Source organism: Netta rufina (assembly GCF_964035555.1).
Source record: "Netta rufina genome assembly, chromosome: W".
Lineage (NCBI taxonomy): Eukaryota > Metazoa > Chordata > Aves > Anseriformes > Anatidae > Netta > Netta rufina.
This window is the reverse complement of record NC_140139.1, coordinates 400,910-418,381: the sequence shown is the minus strand read 5'-3', so window position 1 is coordinate 418,381 and position 17,472 is coordinate 400,910. Positions and strand designations below refer to the sequence as shown.

The 17,472-nt window shown below is 38.0% G+C and overlaps 1 protein-coding gene across 6 annotated transcripts in view; it reads left to right on the top strand.

Annotated features, from left to right (window-relative positions):
* Positions 1 to 17,472, top strand: part of NEDD4L (NEDD4 like E3 ubiquitin protein ligase) — a 140,994-nt gene that overhangs the window by 93,235 nt on the left and 30,287 nt on the right. For all 6 annotated transcript variants that reach the window (XM_084304394.1, XM_084304393.1, XM_084304396.1 and 3 more), the window contains 7 exons: positions 7,472 to 7,522; positions 10,375 to 10,436; positions 10,541 to 10,640; positions 12,835 to 13,001; positions 14,586 to 14,718; positions 15,806 to 15,982; positions 16,726 to 16,800. In XM_084304394.1, the coding sequence (XP_084160520.1) occupies positions 7,472 to 7,522; positions 10,375 to 10,436; positions 10,541 to 10,640; positions 12,835 to 13,001; positions 14,586 to 14,718; positions 15,806 to 15,982; positions 16,726 to 16,800 (765 nt within the window). The remainder of the gene's footprint in view (positions 1 to 7,471; positions 7,523 to 10,374; positions 10,437 to 10,540; positions 10,641 to 12,834; positions 13,002 to 14,585; positions 14,719 to 15,805; positions 15,983 to 16,725; positions 16,801 to 17,472) is intronic.

The window sequence follows — 17,472 nt, the reverse complement described above, 5'->3', positions numbered from 1 at the left end:
GGAGCGCTGCTGCCTCAGCTCTGAAACTGCGACTCTGTGTCTTTTATTTCTAGTTTGATCTGTGAAGGGCCTCTGTCTGGGTGTTATGCATTATCATCTTGCCAGAGATAAGACTTAGCCTTCAGCAGGCGTGCCCAAGTGTGTGTAATATCCTGGGAACCGATTGTGCGGTATCTTCTCATTAACTATTCCTAATGGGTGGAAACGATACCAGAGGGGTTACAGTAATGAAGTCGTAATGTGATAGATCGGGCTGAATGAGAATAAATTCATTCTGATGTGCAGCAGTATTCCAGGGGGTATCATTAGTGCATACAGAATAATACATAGAAACCTACTGGTTCGCCCTGTGTTTTTTAATTTACTGTTTCCCAGTAACTCCTTAAAAACCCAACCTGCGATTTAAAGGCAAGATTCAGATCAACGTGTCACCACAACAGACAGGAGTTTGCAGTGAGAAAGAAAATATTATGGAAACTAAAATATAACTAACCGAAATGGCTGTTCTAGTATTAAATTCGTGTGAGTGCTGTTAGAGGAACAGTGACTATTCTTTCATTACTGCACAAATGAGTGTCAAGATAATTGTTTAGGAAATGAATGAAGTTTTGGTCTTTCTGTAGTACCTTCCCTTTAAGACAGGTTTGGAATAGGAAAAAGCATAGCCACTAGAATGCCTTCTGTTTTTTTCTGTGGTTCATTTAATGCATTGCCGTATTGTATGCCTTGAACACAAACACTGAACTAACTTTATATTATTGTTAGGTAGTAAATTCTGATTCCAAATCAAAATTTCATGTAGACCCTTTTTCAATAGAGCTATTTAAAAATAAACAAACAGTGCATTCACGTTTAACAACAAAACTTAAGTCTGCAATGTAAAATATTGTTTCCTGAGCCACTTTGCTATGTACAAAGCATTACTGAAATGTCTTCAAATTTTTAAAAACGCTGAATGGTTTATGCTACAAAAGATATAGTGCAAAAAAGAGCTAGATTAAAAACAAAAACTGCACCTTTCAGATGTTAGGTGAAAAATAGGATAGTATTGCATATTTAAAGAATCTAACAGATGCAACTAAATGCCTTTCCACGTGTGAAAGCAGTTCATTAGAAGTGATGTGCCTACTGCTCTGTGGTGCTTGTGCTTTTAGGAACACTAAGTTTCAGGTTTCTGAATGCCTATTTTGTCAGCATTTGAATACAATTGAAAACGTCACCTTCTAAATCAGAAGTTCTAATAATTTCAGTAACAGATTATAATTCTAATCTAATTATTTCAGCATTAAATATCCCTTCTCTTAATTTTAGTTCTTTCTTTGTCGTGTTTTAAACTCTAGAAATAAAGCATGAGCTACCTCTGTATGTAAAAAGTATGGACTTAGTTTTGTAATGTATTTTTAATAAATGCTTGGTACGGGAACGATTTTTACAAGTAAAGTCTTACATTTCCTACAAAATGTAGAGTCAGTGACTGGTTTTCTTTTAGGCTTTTTTTTTTTTTATCATTATTGTGGTAGCAAGGAGAGATTGAAAATAGTTAGACAAATCATCTCATTTGACTGGTACGTGAGTTTTCCTCCTTAATCGAAACCATAGTTTAGGATTCTGCACCGCACGTGCATACCGTGCTTACAGCTGAGCTGAGGCTCTGCCAGCAGGACTGCTCCTGCTCCCCAGCCCTCTCCAAAGGCAAGAACCCTGAGCCTTGCCACCACAAGTGTGTCTATGCCAGCCCACATCATCTGGGGGAGGAAAAGGGAGCTCCATGCCCAGGCAGAGGTATGGTGTTGTGGGAGTCACAGTGGTGCAGTGGGAAAACAGTGGATGGCTACAGACTCCCTCCGAAAAATGGAAGGGAAGAAGAGAAGCTGGAGTCGCACTTCATGTACGAGAGATGTTTGAGCATGTGAAGGTCAGCGATGGAGACCACAAGTTCCATCAAATGGATAGAAACAGGACCTGGAAACTACAGGGCCTCAGTCCTGGGAAAGCACAGGAATGAGTCTGCCTGGAAAGTGTTCCAAGCCAAATGAAGCTGGAAACTGGGAAAAGCCAGGAGAAGCTACCAAAGGCAAGTCAAGCCTGACTTACCTGTGTCTCCTTCTGCAAAAATGTAACACTTTTCTACAAAAAATTAGAAAACTAGTACTGTTTTTGTTCATGAAGTGACAAAAGCAGGATTTCACTTCATTGTTACAACACTGTGTAATATATTTAGTTTGCTAATTGAGGTGAAAAGAGCTCTCTGTCCGGGTAAAATATGTGATTTTGTGTAGCTTTTATCTAAAGCTACTAGGTATTTTCTGCTTCTGAGTTGTTTTTTCACTTTTGGTATGTGCAACTCTATTGTATTTATGCTGTGAAGATGTAGTGCTGTAGAGGTGTGAGTCTTTAAAACTCTGGGAAGGGCTTCAGTGACACTTGGCAGTGATATATCATTTCTCAAGTGCAGGGCCCAAGTAATGTATAAGCAAAATTTGCTTAATTCTTGCTTAATTTTATACTGTTTTATAATAATTTGGCAGCTGAATTTGCTCAATTGTGATAATCACCTCTTCACGACCTCCCTCTTTTTGTCATTGGTTTAGTTTATTTTGCCAGTTTCTCCAGGCTTATACCACCTCATTAGCTGCTGACTTGTAGAAAACATCAGCTTAAAGCTCGACTGTATCTCCCCAAAGTCTCATGTAGTCCTGCACAGTGAGGGGATGACGTATGTTGACATACTGATCGTTCTTCGTGACTAAGGCTGCCAGTGTTAAAATTGTCCCCTAATGATTATAGCCCCTCAGCCCTCTTTGGTTACACACCAGGGCACGTCACGGCGGTGCACTGCATTTCCGAGTCCCCCAACAGGAGCTCCTGCTCTTAGGCATGAAAGAAAGATGAGAAAATTACAACAGAAGATAAAGATCTGACCCATTGTTTCACCAAACACGTGAGAACTGATTGAACAATGCAACTCCTCTCTTAGCTTTTCACGGAGCCCTCTGTTTGCAGCTTGCAGGTCTTGCATTCACGTTCTTTCTCTGCTACCCCCTTAAGGCGGATGAGTACTGTGCAGAAGTGCAAACACACCATTCTGCCTTCTTGTCCCTGCATGCACTGGTCCAGCCTGCGCACTTTGAAGGGAGAGTTTGGTCTCAGATCAGTTCAGTGCCACCCAGCCTTTCTCATGGCCTGGCCCTGGAAGCGTGTCCATCGCATCAGTGCCTGCACAGGTGTCCTATTCCTGCCCGTGTTGTGGTCCCTCATCACTGAATTATGTTCACATGAGCGCCCTTCACACGGCTGTTCTTGTCATGTTAGGTGTCACCCTGCTAGTCCATCAGGGATTCGAAAAGACTGGAATTAACATACCTTTCGTCTATTTAGAATAGAATTCAAAGATAACACGGGCTCTGCACCTCCTCACTCTGTTTGTGCCATCGAAGTTACTACAGGGGTTGTGTCACCCAGCTCTGAAATCAAGCAATATCAGGACTGGAATGCAGCATCTGCTGAAACAGCGCCCAGAAATAGTACACAACAATTTTTAAGGGGGGGAAGCTGGGAGCACCGTGATTAACTGAAAATGCCAAGGGAACTGTAGGTGGGTGGAGTGCTTCTATCCAGTGTGGGATTTGGCTAGAGAACCAGAACATCTCTGAACTTCTGAGGGATTGGTGATAACCACAGCTGATCAGGACTCACCTCCGCATCACGGATGAGCATCAACATGAAGCAACATGAATTCTGCTGTATCTTTCAATTTTATTTTTTATTCATCTTTTCCCCATTTCTGTCCATTATTGAAATTTCACGTACAGATGATGAGATCTCTGCAGTGGTTTGCAGGTGTTGCCAGTTCCCAGGCAGAGGCAATGAACGGCACAGTTTCACAAGAGCATTCAGTGGGAACCTCTTGGTGAGCTTTCCCAACACACGCCTGTCCTGGCCCTCTCGCTCGAGTTCCTACCTCCTTGCTGTGCCATCCATTCTCCTCAGTCATTCCAGTGAAATTATTTATAGAGTCACATAGCGAACTAGATCAGGCAATTAATGTTCTGCCCTGCCCTCCCTGATGAGATCATCTGTGTTAGTGAGCAGCAGGTCCTGTAGAGAGCCTCCTCTGGTTGGAGCATCTGTCACCTGGCTGAAGAAATTGTCCTCAAGGCCAGGCATCTTCCACTTGATGCATTCTCTGACCCTATGATAAAAGCATCTTTATGGTAGCTCAGGTGGTGTTTCAAAGAGAATTTCCATGCAGTTATCTTTTTACTAGCATTAAATACTTATCTGCTTCATATTTGGACTGTGAAGAGCATTTTCCATGTGCACGAGCTGCATTTTTCTTGAATGAAAAGCTGCATAAAGAGCTCTACGAATAAGTATGCATAGTTTTTTTCTGATTAGTTGATATTGGGGTAATTGTATTGAAGTGGGATGTTGAATGTACTTGCTATTTGGCAGTAGTAAGGGAGAAACATGTTAATTCCCTAAGAGCAATACCTGTTACCAGTTATTTCTGGTAGCTGATAAGAAGGGTAATAATCAAAACTCCATAATTAAAAATATGTTAGCTGTGTTTACTTAAATTCGGAAAAGACAGGCTCCTTGGTGCAGGCACTCTTTTTGCGTTGCTACATGAGCTTGTAGCACAGCAGCAGGTGTCCATGCTTTGGGGACAGTAGCACTTGGTGCTCTTTGTGGCAGAAACAGCATTTTTGTTATGTTATCATATAAAATATGAATTTTAATACTAAATGTAATGCTTTGCTATGAGAAATATGTAAACTTGGCTTCAAAGGAGCAGCATGCACTTCCTGGAATTCTGTGCATAGTGTGGTTATAAATAAGCAGCAGGTTATTTGGGATTCACTAGGGCTGATATCTGGTATCGTTAACAGTATCTGGCAGAAATTGTTTTCCCTGACAGACAGTTGATTTTTGATTAATGCAATATGCTTTGTTATGAAAACCAGTATCTTAGAAAATTAATGAATACCAAGCATAAATCCAGCATGGTGACTGGCTCATAAAGCAAATACGTATATGCTATTTAATTACTTTCCATCTCATCTCTTGCCAAAATTTTATTCCTTTGGAAGCATCATAGAAGCATCACAGTCAAATTTAAATCATTTTAAAATAGGACAAAAAATGGTGCTAGGCATGGGTTGCAAATACAGGGTTTAATTCTGGCTTTAAAATTAATTAATTTGAAAGGGAATTATTTTTCATTTGTGCATGAGTGCATAGCACTGGAAACGTTATGTATTTGTATTCAATTAAGTACACTTTTTCAGTCTATAAAAAAGTATTCTCTTCGTTGCCCAAGTTGTTAATAAGCTGCAAGAATTGATGTTTTCTGCTTCGTTGCTACTGTTTTATGAACTTATTGTTACCTTACATGCAGCGCCCTTGTTGTAGGGCTCGGCCTCCCCATGGCGGGGCCCTTGCCCCTGGTTCTCCCGTCTCATTAGACCTGTCTGCTAGGAGCGTGTGCTTCGTTCAGCGCCACGTGGGACAGCGCTCCAGCACGTTCCGGGGACTTGGCGCTGCCAGCGAGCTCCTGGGACACGTGGCACTTTGAGGAGGTGCAGCACCGAGGGGCAGGAGGGAATCTCTCCGTGTGGTGCTGAACTGTGCCGCCTGTGTTCTCCTTGGTTTTATTCCTGTTGCCCTCTGTTACTTACCAGCAGGGAAGATCATCAGATCCATGTGTATGCGATTCAAGCGGGGAGGTGCTCTGCATTTCTGGTTTGCGTATGGGATGTGTTAAAGTCAGATGGAACTTACCTGAAAGTTTTTAAAGAGAAATGGCCCTTGAGGTTTAGTTGAATTTGCAGCTTCGTCTGCTCTTTCAGTGAAACTGTTAATTGTAAAAACTAGTGATTTGTGAAAAAATGCTGAATTAGCTTTGAGGTGTCTCTAAATGATAAAGACAATGCCTGAGCAGTGCTTTAAGGATACAAAGTTTTTAAAGAAATCCCAGTCCAGACAGCATGCAAATATTTTCCACTGAAATTATATCTACTGCTCTTGAGTGTATTGATTGGACAGACATTTCAAGAACAGACATTGCTGTTTTGTGAGAAAATCATTGAGAGCTATTTCTTTCTAGGTTTTACTGAAGCGTGAAGTGAATGATAACGGAGCATGTTCTCCCTCTCAAAGTTTATCCTTAGTCTGTGCATCTCTGCTGCTATGTTACGTTCCTTTCCCTCTGTCAGCCTCTGTAAGGGTGTTGCTGGAAGGGCGCTGAGAAACCTTGTGGGAATTTCTGCGCTGTCCGAAGCGGTGGGTGTGAGTGGGTGACTTGGCCACTGCGTATGGTCCAGTTTGAGCATCTTAAGCACCGCTGAGCATTGAAAGATGAGATAGCTAATGTGAACCTTGAGACCTGGAAGTTTCCAGGTGGTTGCTGGCGGTGCTTGCTCCAAAGCCAACCTGTGCCGTGGCAGGCCGGGAGGCAGCCAGGAGGCCTTCCTTGCCTTCCCTGGAGGCCGGCTCCCACCGCTGCCTCCCAGCAGTGCCTTCAGGCTGCTCACTCCGAGACACGGCACTGGTCGAGCCTGCAGCAAAGAACATTGTCACGTTTTGGGCGGCTTTTGACTTCTACTGAATTAAATATGGAAAAGTATCAGTCGTGGTCTGCATACAGGCATAACTGTGCATGAGTATCGTGGTGGCACGGTGTGGCCTGAACGCTGGCATAGCCACATCCATGAGCCAGGCCTGAAGTGCTGCACGAGTGGGAGTTCCCTAAGGGCTGCCTCTAGGAGATGTTCCTAACTGTTCCTTCCAAAGTCAGCGTGCTTAGTCACTGGAACAGCAGTTTCTACTTTTTTTTTTTTTTAATACTTTCTAATACTTTGTTTTCTCTTTGATAAAATGATAATTTTTTATTTGGGGAAAAATGTTTACAATTCATGCAGTTCTCTCTTCACCGATTGGATGTCAGGCTCCCCCTCCCATACCGGTTCCATGTGGATATAACATTTTCCTGTTTTCCTTACCATACAAGTCAAAAAGTCACCAAGCTTTGACATGAACGTTTCAACTACGTGGTGAACTGTAATTTCACTCTGCTTTTTCAAATGTGGATGGAGACTATAATTCATGCAAAGAGTGGATTATTATTATTTTATGCTTTGAATTATACATGAGTTGGCACAGGAAACATTTGAATTTCATCAGTGCTTAACATAGATGCTGTGGACTAAGAAGGCATTTTGGAGTGTCACATAAATGCTCTGCTGAAATAGCTTAATTGTAACCACTGATAATGCGCAACAATAAAGGGGTAGAAACCAGTAATTGCAAAAATAATGGTACCAAACCATCTTTATTCTTGCTTCCTTGTCCTTGGATTACTGTTTATAAATTTTTGCTTTTCTGATGTAAAAATTTTAGGAGTAAAAAGACTTCTTTTTTTTTTTTTTTTTTTTTTTTATTTTCTTCTTCTTCTTCTTCTATTTGACAGACTAGAGACGACTTCCTGGGTCAGGTGGATGTGCCACTTAGTCACCTCCCGGTAAGCAGTGCTTTTGTCTCTGTGTGCTCTCTTTGTCATCACCAGATATGTGAACTTGAATTTGTTTTTATTTTTATAGTTGAATGGGTTAACACAGGAATGTTGGAAGTTATTGAAAAACATTTACATCAAATTAAAGTGTCATGAGCATTGAGTACTCATGGAGCATGAACATTGTTATTTTTGCCTGAATTTGACCCCTTGCTATTGATGGATGTTATTACGTGAGGAAAATGGCTTTGCAGTGACTTTCACAATGATGCTTATTTGGATATGTCTGTTATGGTTGATCTTGAGTCATAACACTGTTGTTGTTGGCTTATAAACTGCGATAGTTGAAGAATATGATGGAAGGATCAAAAATGTATTCTGATGAAAAAAGCATTATTCCATTCCCTAGCATAATAGCAGCATTTTTTAGTATTATTGGGTCCATATTTGTGTGTATGCTTCCATTTACACACATGCATGTGCGCAGACATTCTCTCTCTCACAGTAGCAGATACACAACTGTACAGAGAGTGCCCGGTGTGAAGCTGCATGTGTACTGCAGACACGCTGCTCCAAAGTAGAAAATGATGAGGGACGTATTAGTGCATGTCTATTTTGCAGTCAGGTAGCATTTTACAGTTCCTTTTTAGTAAATGTTATTTTAATAATTAAAAATCATCAGCAAGAGTTGAGGTAGAGCTAGAGGCATGTCACAGGCTGTGAGCTCTTTGGAGGAATTGGCAGCTTTCTGCTTTCCGTCGGCATTCTATAGGCAGACGACAGCCCTACTGTCCTCTCCCCAGGGACTTGCCTCGCACTTCAGCGTGCATCTCACGTTCTAGCTCTTGTTTGAACAGTGGAACGCTAAACTTACTCTTTCAAATTATTTTTAAGTCTTCTGCTGTCTTTAAATAGAAAATGCAAATTGTCTGGTTGAGCTCCTTTGCTGCCATTGAAGAATAAATTCCATTATCTAAAATGAGAAAATGTAGTCCAGAACTCCCCGCTTCCTTCCATTGAGGCTCACTCCGAAGTGAATGTGAGTCCTGTACAAAATCCTTCCTCACTCTCCATATTTGCAGATAATTTGTTTAGCTCCAGAAGCAACTTTTTTTTTCTCCAAAATTTCTCCTGGAAAACTTGTAATACACATCTCAGAGCTGTCATTCGTTCTGTTTCTGGCTCTGACATAGCAGTGTCTCCCATGGGCTGTTCTCACGCTCTGCGTCAGTTACTTACATCGTGCTCATCAAGGTGTGTGTACTCATTTGATGTTCAGGGAAACATGCTATAATTCTTTACGTTCTAATCAATGTTTTCCTCATTTATCCTTCCAGTATGCTCCATGAGAGATCATGGAGCAATTATTTAAAATATTTTCTTTCTCATTCTAACTGTGTTGCTGATTTGTTTGGCAAAATCCTGGCTTTCTCTGGCACTATCTAATTGCTATCTGCAATATTTGGTTAAAATAAACAGCTTCGTTTTTAATGCACATTGCATACAGATGAGAGTACTAAAAAGCAATACTTCTCAATCGTGCATTTTTTAAAGTCCTTGATTTGATTATAATCTACTATCTCACCGAGAAAATGGGACGTCTGTCTTGCACAGATTGAGTGGAAACTTAATGCAGGAAATGCCTTGCAGGATAAGAGTTCATTCCGTGAAAGACTGTATGTTATCTGATATAAAATCTGAGATCATGAGTTAGGCTTCATTTTGAAGTTATTACTTATTCACTTTGAAATACCACAGACAATAAAGCTTTTACTGATTAGTAACCCGGGAGGCAGGTTATTCTGTGTTTATAAAGGCTTAGTGTAGAGGAATGGGGCACAAAAAGTGTTGTTGTTTTTAAGGATGGGGCTGGAAAGGGATTTCTAGATGTACCACCATTTTTTTTTAGTAGGTGGCAGAAAGGAGCAACATTCCTGCTACCTTGGTGCTCATTTTGAGAAAGTTTCATGGTAATCCAAGGAACTAGATCTCAGGTCTCTGTTGGAGCATGTGTGGTAACGTGCTTACTTTTTCAGTGTAACACAGCTCATGCTTCCAATCTGTCAGCCCCAATGGTACAACAGGTTAATGTGCCCCAAGCAGTCCAAAGATTATACTTGTATATGGGCCTCTGGTTCTTTTATTTACCTTCTCATTTTTAAATCTCTAGTTTTGTACCTATAAAGTGCCTGATCTCACAGACTTGATGGATGTAACTTACCTTGATAAAGAAGCTGAAATTCTTATGTAATAGAAAGGTTTTTTAAGATTTAAGGCTTTGTGAAACATAATTAAGTGGAAATCAGAAAATGTGATCTGTCAGCCTGATAGTATTACAAATCTGCTTCATACAGAATTTCATAATTCATATAGTCTTAACTGAAAGTTTTGAAAGGTTCAACAGTTTTGAAATAAAAAAATGAAAGCCAACTGAAGAATATTTTATTTAATAGCTTTCTAAAGTGCAGTCAAAATACTGCTTCAAGTGGATGCAGCCTTCTCTGACGATGCTGTTGGGTGACTGCATCAAGTTGGAAAGGGGTTGTTTACTGGGTCTTTCCCAGCTTTCACTGAGATATGAACGTTTCTGTGCATTTACAAACGTTTCTGTGCACTTAAAAACAAGGCTTGGTTCAGCCCGTTACTGGTATTTGCAGTGACATCTAGTGGACCTCTTCCGCAGCTATATATTAAACATCCACCCACTGTAATTATACTGGAGCAGGTCTGCCTGCTGCAACTTTGTCACTTGAACAAATCCTCCCTAGCAGTTTTAGTTGGTCTGTGATGTGAATGTTCTTTATAGATCTCTGTGCTTGTTGGAAAGCCCTGTAATGTGCTATTTTCTTAAATACTTGTAGACTGAAGACCCAACCATGGAAAGGCCGTACACGTTTAAGGATTTCCTTCTCAGACCAAGAAGGTGAGGGGGAAGACCTTTGTGTTTTAAAACATTTCTTACCTCGAGATTTATTATTTGCAACTATTTGAGGGCTATTGAATGAAATGCTTTTCTTTATTTTGTAGCCACAAATCTCGTGTAAAGGGTTTCTTGAGACTGAAGATGGCTTATATGCCTAAAAATGGTGGTCAAGATGAAGAAAATGATCAAAGGGATGAATCTGAGGTAAGACACTTAATCAAGAGTTCACTAGTTGATAACCTCTTTTTGTCATTTTTATACAGGTTGAGGTATTCAAATTATTAGAGATCTAAAAATATAATTATAGAAAAAGTTGTATTTTTGAAATATAAAATGCTGGTAACAATGTTGGTAGCAACTTACTCCCAACCACACATGCACACAGGTGTGTTTTTTTTTTTAGCTGTAAGGTGATGTTTTCTCTACTATTTCAAGTACATCAAAGTATTTCAAGTGGCACAATGAATTCTAAAGTTTGTCTTACTCAGTTATGGTGGTGTTTTTTTCATTTTTATGAACATTCTCAAGACCTTGTAAGTCATGCAAAGAGGGCAGAAGAATTCAGAAGTCTATCCAGGTAATTTATATTTGACATAAACATGATGGTCTGTATTAAATATATAAGTACCTCTTCCTGAGAAGCCATTTCAACGTAGCCGTCAAAACGCTTTTCTACACTTCTTGGCAGCACTGGCTTTACAGAGAATAGAGCTCATGGAGGCACAGCAGGTTTAAAGATTTCTCAGCACTCTTATCAGCCATCATGCATCTTAAGAATTACTGCATTTAGAGTTGACCAAGTGGATGTTAGCCCAAGTTTGCTTTACTAATAATGCACAACAGTTGCCTGTAACTTGAGAATGAGGGCTCTCATCCCAAGCTATATTTTTCTACTCTGGAGGTTGCTTTTCAGAGGGTCTGCCTTGGTCCTGGTACAGAGGCAGCAGAGCTGTTTCTTAGCAGTCGTTGATCTGCACATGTTAAAGCAGCCTATCAGGCTATCCAGCCTATCAGCATATCCAGCCAAAACCATGCTTTGTCTGGATCTTATGGCAGGGTGTTGAGTCTCTTATTACTATGAAGGCAGTTTACAGGTTCAAAACCATTTTTTTTCTCTCTCATCTCATATGAAAAAGTGAGTGTGTTCGTGTATAAGTACTTTTGTATTTTGTCTATACTTTGTACGTATTGTATTATAATTTCGTATATGAATTCATATATGAATCCAAAAAGTTTTATGTGTCACATAAATATATAGTATTTATATAAAATAATCAATAATCCGTATATCTGAATTATATTCCGTATATAATCCGTATATCCTAGAAATTGCCAAATTCTAATGTAATCTGAATTTTCTTTGATACTTCAAATAACAAGAATCTTAAGTCAAGATCCTCCTGACTTATATACATAAGGTAATGCCACAAGGTTCTAGTAGTGTCCTGTGAAAACAGCATTTCAAGTAAGTCAATAGTAGAGAAATTCTTTTAGGCTTTGTTTTATCAACACACTTACAACTATTCCTTAATTTTATACTTCAATTTTTGAGGATTAATGGGGAAGGAATATTTTTAACTATAATTGAATTACAGTAAGGTAGCATTTTATGCCTGTTGAATCTTACATAAGTGAGGATATTTTACCTAGAAAGAATCCACAAAGGCAATTAGATTTCAGTTTGAATTCAAGTAGATTTACATTTTAAAGTCTTTTGGGTTATGCTTATGAAACAGGAGTAAAATATAGCGTGGTGGTGGTATAAGTGAAGTTATTGAATATGTTTAGAAATAATATTGATTTTAGGTTTGTTTATTTTCCCAGAAGAGGTATGGTTGAATGATCTGCACATCTGTATGTTGTCCTGCTTTTGCATAGCTTTTTTGCTGCTGTCAATAACTTTTAGACCATTTGGCAAGCTGCAGCTGAATTTGACAAAAGGATAGAATAGATGTGGTGAATAGAAGTTCCCATATGCTTTAAGAAAATAGCAGCTGGGAAAGAGAAAGGAAAAATGAAGGATTATGCTTCATGAAGAAAAGGTCACAGCTTGAGTTCAAAAGTTAGCAGTTGGTTCTGTTTGGCTTCATGACTGAAAATCTGCACCTGGCCACCACCAGGCAGAGTGCCTGCCCAAATAAGTTTAGGAATCCCTGTTTTAATAAACTGGTAGAATTTTAGTGTTTTTTTTTGTTGTTGTTGTTGTTTTTTTAATCATAGAAATGTAGTGCACACTGTAACCATGGAGTTTATGTGTGTATGGTTGAGGTTTAAGTAATTTTTAACTTCTCTTTGGAAAAAAAATCTGAATCTGCACCCATGCAGTAATGTAAGTAACAGTAATACAACTTCTCTTTAACTCAAAGTTTATAATCTTTTTTTTTCTTTCATTCCTAAGCATGGATGGGACGTGGTTGATTCCAGTGACTCCGCATCTCAGCGTCAGGAGGAGTTACCACCTCCTCCACTGCCTCCTGGATGGGAAGAAAAGGTTGACAACCTGGGGCGGACTTACTATGTCAACCATAACAACAGAACTACTCAATGGCATCGACCAAGTTTAATGTAAGTGGCAGTGTAGATAAATGTTTTACGGGTGAGTGAAAAATTATCTGTCAGGATAGTGATTTTTTTCCAACAAACATTATTGTTTTGGATTTGAATTCAAGGTTGGAAAAAGTTTAAGCACAATTTTACAAAGCTGTTTGTAAAGGCACGCTTTTCTTTTGAGTAACAAACTAATTTTGATTCTGGTGCTAACTGCTACCTATCTGAAACTATGAGGAAATTTTCAGGTATTCTGGTAAATTGAGAACCAAAGTTTGCAGAGCTTCAGTTAAAAATGAAACATCTTTTTTAAAGAATATAAAGAGACTTCCCCACACCAAGCAAATCAGATATACACATAAGTATTCTGGGAAAATCTAGGGAATCTGAAGGTGGAAGAGAAATTAATACGTACCTTCATATATTGGGAGATAGATGAGGAATTTAAAAGGAATAAATTCCTCTGCAGGGACTGTTGAAAGGGTATTAAAAACAAACAAACAAACAAACAAAAAACAACACACAAGCATTTCAAGTCTATTAAGTTTTGATTAAGTTAAACTGATTGATTTTGAAGAGATCCTCTTTACTATTCAGTGTGTAGACTTCATTGTTTATGCACGCTTGTGTTAATGTGCAGCTCCTGTTCAAACTTCCATTACACATTGCTTATAATGAGAGTTATAGTACTGTAGCAAGTTTACATTTTAAATAGTATGTTTTAATCAAAAATGTTAAGAGTTATACTGAAATCATGCATTATTCAAATATCTTGCATTATTTTAGAGTAGCTACTATTCTTACACTATTGTTTCTAATAAGTGATGTTTGTTCCTTCTTGAATGTTCATATTCATTGTTAAATTACGCAAATGTGTGTTGTCTGTATTTATGGCACTGTTTGTTCTTTTTGTCTGATGTGTTTATCTTAGAATTTAATTAAATTTCATTCTGAAGGTTTTGAAATATTTTTGTAAATGCTGAGCTATTTACTATGCAGCTTTTATTTTTTCATCAACTACCACTGTTCTGGTTGGTAACAGTCCGTAAGCATCTATAAAAATTTAATTTTATAAATTATTTAATTTAGGACCCCCTTGTGTTCTGATTATGTTAAATGAAACAAGGAGTACATGGCTTCACAAATTTTTAACTGACAGATAACCAATTAGTCATGGCTAGAAAGCATCATCAGATGTGTATATAAGGTGGAGGCCTCAGGGTCTGCTATTATACTTTCAAGGTCACATGCATTTGTATTTTGAGTCTCGTTATCCTGGGTCACAATGAGTAATAACGGGTTAGTATGTTAGAGTGGGGACTTAATTTTTCTGTTGTGCCAACTTTGATGTGCAAAGAATGTTAATTTCCAGTATTACATGGTATTTGTGAAGTGCTTCCAGTTTTATATTATTTAAACTAAAGGATTAAACTGTTTCCTATTTATGAAGCCTGACATATGCAAGAGTAATGAATTTTATACTATAATCAGAAGCATTAATGAGTTTTTGGAAGCAATGGATGAAGAAGTAGGTGTTTCAGTTTAATATTCATTGTTTTCTTGTACTTTTCCCCTTCCTTCTTTCTTTTCCCCACTATCCAGTGATGTGGGATCTGATTCAGATAACAACATCAGACAAATAAACCAAGAAGCAGCCCATAGACGGTTTCGCTCTCGGAGACACATTAGTGAGGATTTGGAACCAGAACCTATGGAGAGCGGAGACATTCCTGAGGTATATAAAGGTCTTGCTTTTAAGAATTTAACTAAACTTCAAGCCAGAGTGTTTCTCCTTTGTAAGCTAATTAATATACAACATGCATAATATTTTACGGAAATTGCCTGAATTAAATATTAGTGACACAGCAAAAATCCTAGACAGAGCTATACTTTCAAGGTCATATGCGTTTGTGGGTGACTGGAAGTGTATGCACTATAAATACCATGTAAATGCAAGGACAATCATTTATAATGCCAAGCATTGCTTGTTGTATATAAGTTGATAAAAACACTTTCAATATTCTGCTTTGAATAACAATGAAATGAGTCGTAAAAAGACGTGAAATGTGCTGAATAGAATAGATGTTTGCTTCAGTGTTCTTTAGCGTCTTGATTTAGAAGAAAGTGAAGCTGTTTTTTCTACCCAAAGTGCTTTGTTCTGTTTGAAATTCTGAGATCTTAATAATCAGCACGTTTGTTTAATTTACAGCTAGACTAACTAAATGAAGTTTCATAAATATTTGTACACCTAGGTGAGCTTTTTGTGCAAAGCTATAATCCCATTCAACCTTGAGGAATATTTTATTATGAGAATCACAGGCAAAATTCTTTGTGAAAGTTTTGATTCACTGAATGCTCTTCAGAGCAATAAAAAGATTGTGGAAGCTCTTACTTTGCTCATCATCCGTTAATATTTTATTTGCAGGTACTTATGAATATTATTATGCATTTTATTCTAACTTAAAATTGAGAGTTGTTTCTTACAGGTTTTTAGTAAGAGTGCAGAATTAGTTATATTTTGAACAAAAATTTCCAATAGATTTTATTTAGTGATAGCTGATTTGTATACATCTTTTCATTTGCATCTGTATTGAATCATAAAGCATTGTTTCATCACCACCTTGAAGACAACAAGAAAATCTTTTCCCTTTATACTGAGGATGTTTGTATGTATGTTCTATGGATTGGTTTATTTAATTAAACATTTATCACACCTGATTATCACACCTGTGTTTGTCACAATCAGGTAGTCATCTGGAAGGCAAAGGAGACACTTGGTCTGTCTTTACAAACACTTAACTTAGTTCCTTTTCTTTTGTCAGCCTTGGGAAACCATTTCAGAGGAGGCAAGCGCAAGTGGAGATTCCTTAAGCTTGTCATTGCCACCACCTCCTGCATCGCCGGTATCCCGTACCAGTCCTCAGGAGCTGTCTGAGGAACTGAGCAGAAGACTTCAGGTCACTCCTGATTCTAATGGGGAACAACTGAGTTCTTTGATTGTACGTGACATGCTGTTCTTTCTGAATACATCTCTATTACTGTAATCTTTTGTTAGTTCAAAGTAATCTGACTCATTTATATGGATGAGTAGTAATTGATGGACTTAGGAAAAACTGAGCACACAGGTAAAAGTATCTTCAAAAAAGCATCTTAGTTACATCATGGAACAAACTGCCTTGAAGAAGAGATTTTCTCAATTTAGGTTCAATATTTTTTTCTGTATGAGCTTAATTTGAGAGCCTGCTTCTGTTATCCTTAGTGTTTCTTTAGTGTTTAGCTTTAGTGTTTCTATCCTGTTTCTTTAGTGAAGCAAAATACATCAAATAATACTAGAGAGTATCAAACTAGGCATTTACAAAGGAAAAAGGAAAGACTGCTAGTGCTGTTTCAATCATTGTCCACGTTATTATATGGTAATTTTTCAAAAGTTTGTTGTACATCTTTATGTTAAAGGGTGTCTCTTCTTACATTAGGATTTTACAAACCCTTCATAGTTTACTGGATCAGCTGTTATAACACTAACAAAGGATTACAACTGAAAGTAGGCAGTTCTGGTAAAACGCTTCATGAGCTTGTTTTGCTTTTTCTCCCTTTCCCTTCCCCTTTCGCTTTCTTTCCCTCTTTGGGAAGAGGAAGACTTTAAGACTTTGGGCTACTATTCATAGTAATTCAATGTGAGAAAAACAAACCCCCATGTTTTAAGACATCTTAACTTACAGACATCCTTATTTCTTTTCTTCAGCAAAGAGATCCTTCTTCAAGATTAAGATCTTGCAGCGTAACAGATACAGTCGCTGAACAGTCTCAATTATCTTTGGTAAGCAAAAACTAAGTTTTATTTCTTTCTTCTTGTTTCAACATTATCTGATTGTAAATAGTATCTTTTCCTAGATGAGTTCTAGTCAGATCTAGTTCAGTTACCAATATGGGCATATGACTATCCCAAATCATAATGGAAACCAAATTAATATCATCACGATTAGAAAGTAGAATGAGAAAGGTCATAAGAGAGGGAAAAAAGTGTTTGAAAAAGAGAAAAAAAGTGTCCTGTAAATTGTTTTTACTTGGAATATAGAAATACGTATAACATTTAACAGGCTTAGTGTTTGCCTAGCTGTAGTTAAAACAAGCCTTTTAGTGATAGTCCTTGTACAATAGAACTGAATAGAACTGCGTGTTGGAATTTTTTCATCCAAGTGATTTAAGCATCAGCTTCTGCAATTTTGTTTAAGCACGTTCTTCAAACAGGAAAGAAAAAAAAAAAAAGCAAAGATAGTTTTGAAAAGAGTAAGATTCTCCTTCACTCTATAACTATGCACACCTTCCCTCTAATTCATAGTTCTACCTGTTTTATACTACAACAGAAGTATGAGGTTAGCAAAGGTGGTAAGCTATAGAGAAACAACTTAAACTAGGATTGTGCAAATTATGCGTGTGAATAAAACTGCTCCAATTATTTCAAAACAATATAATACTTTAAACATTTTAT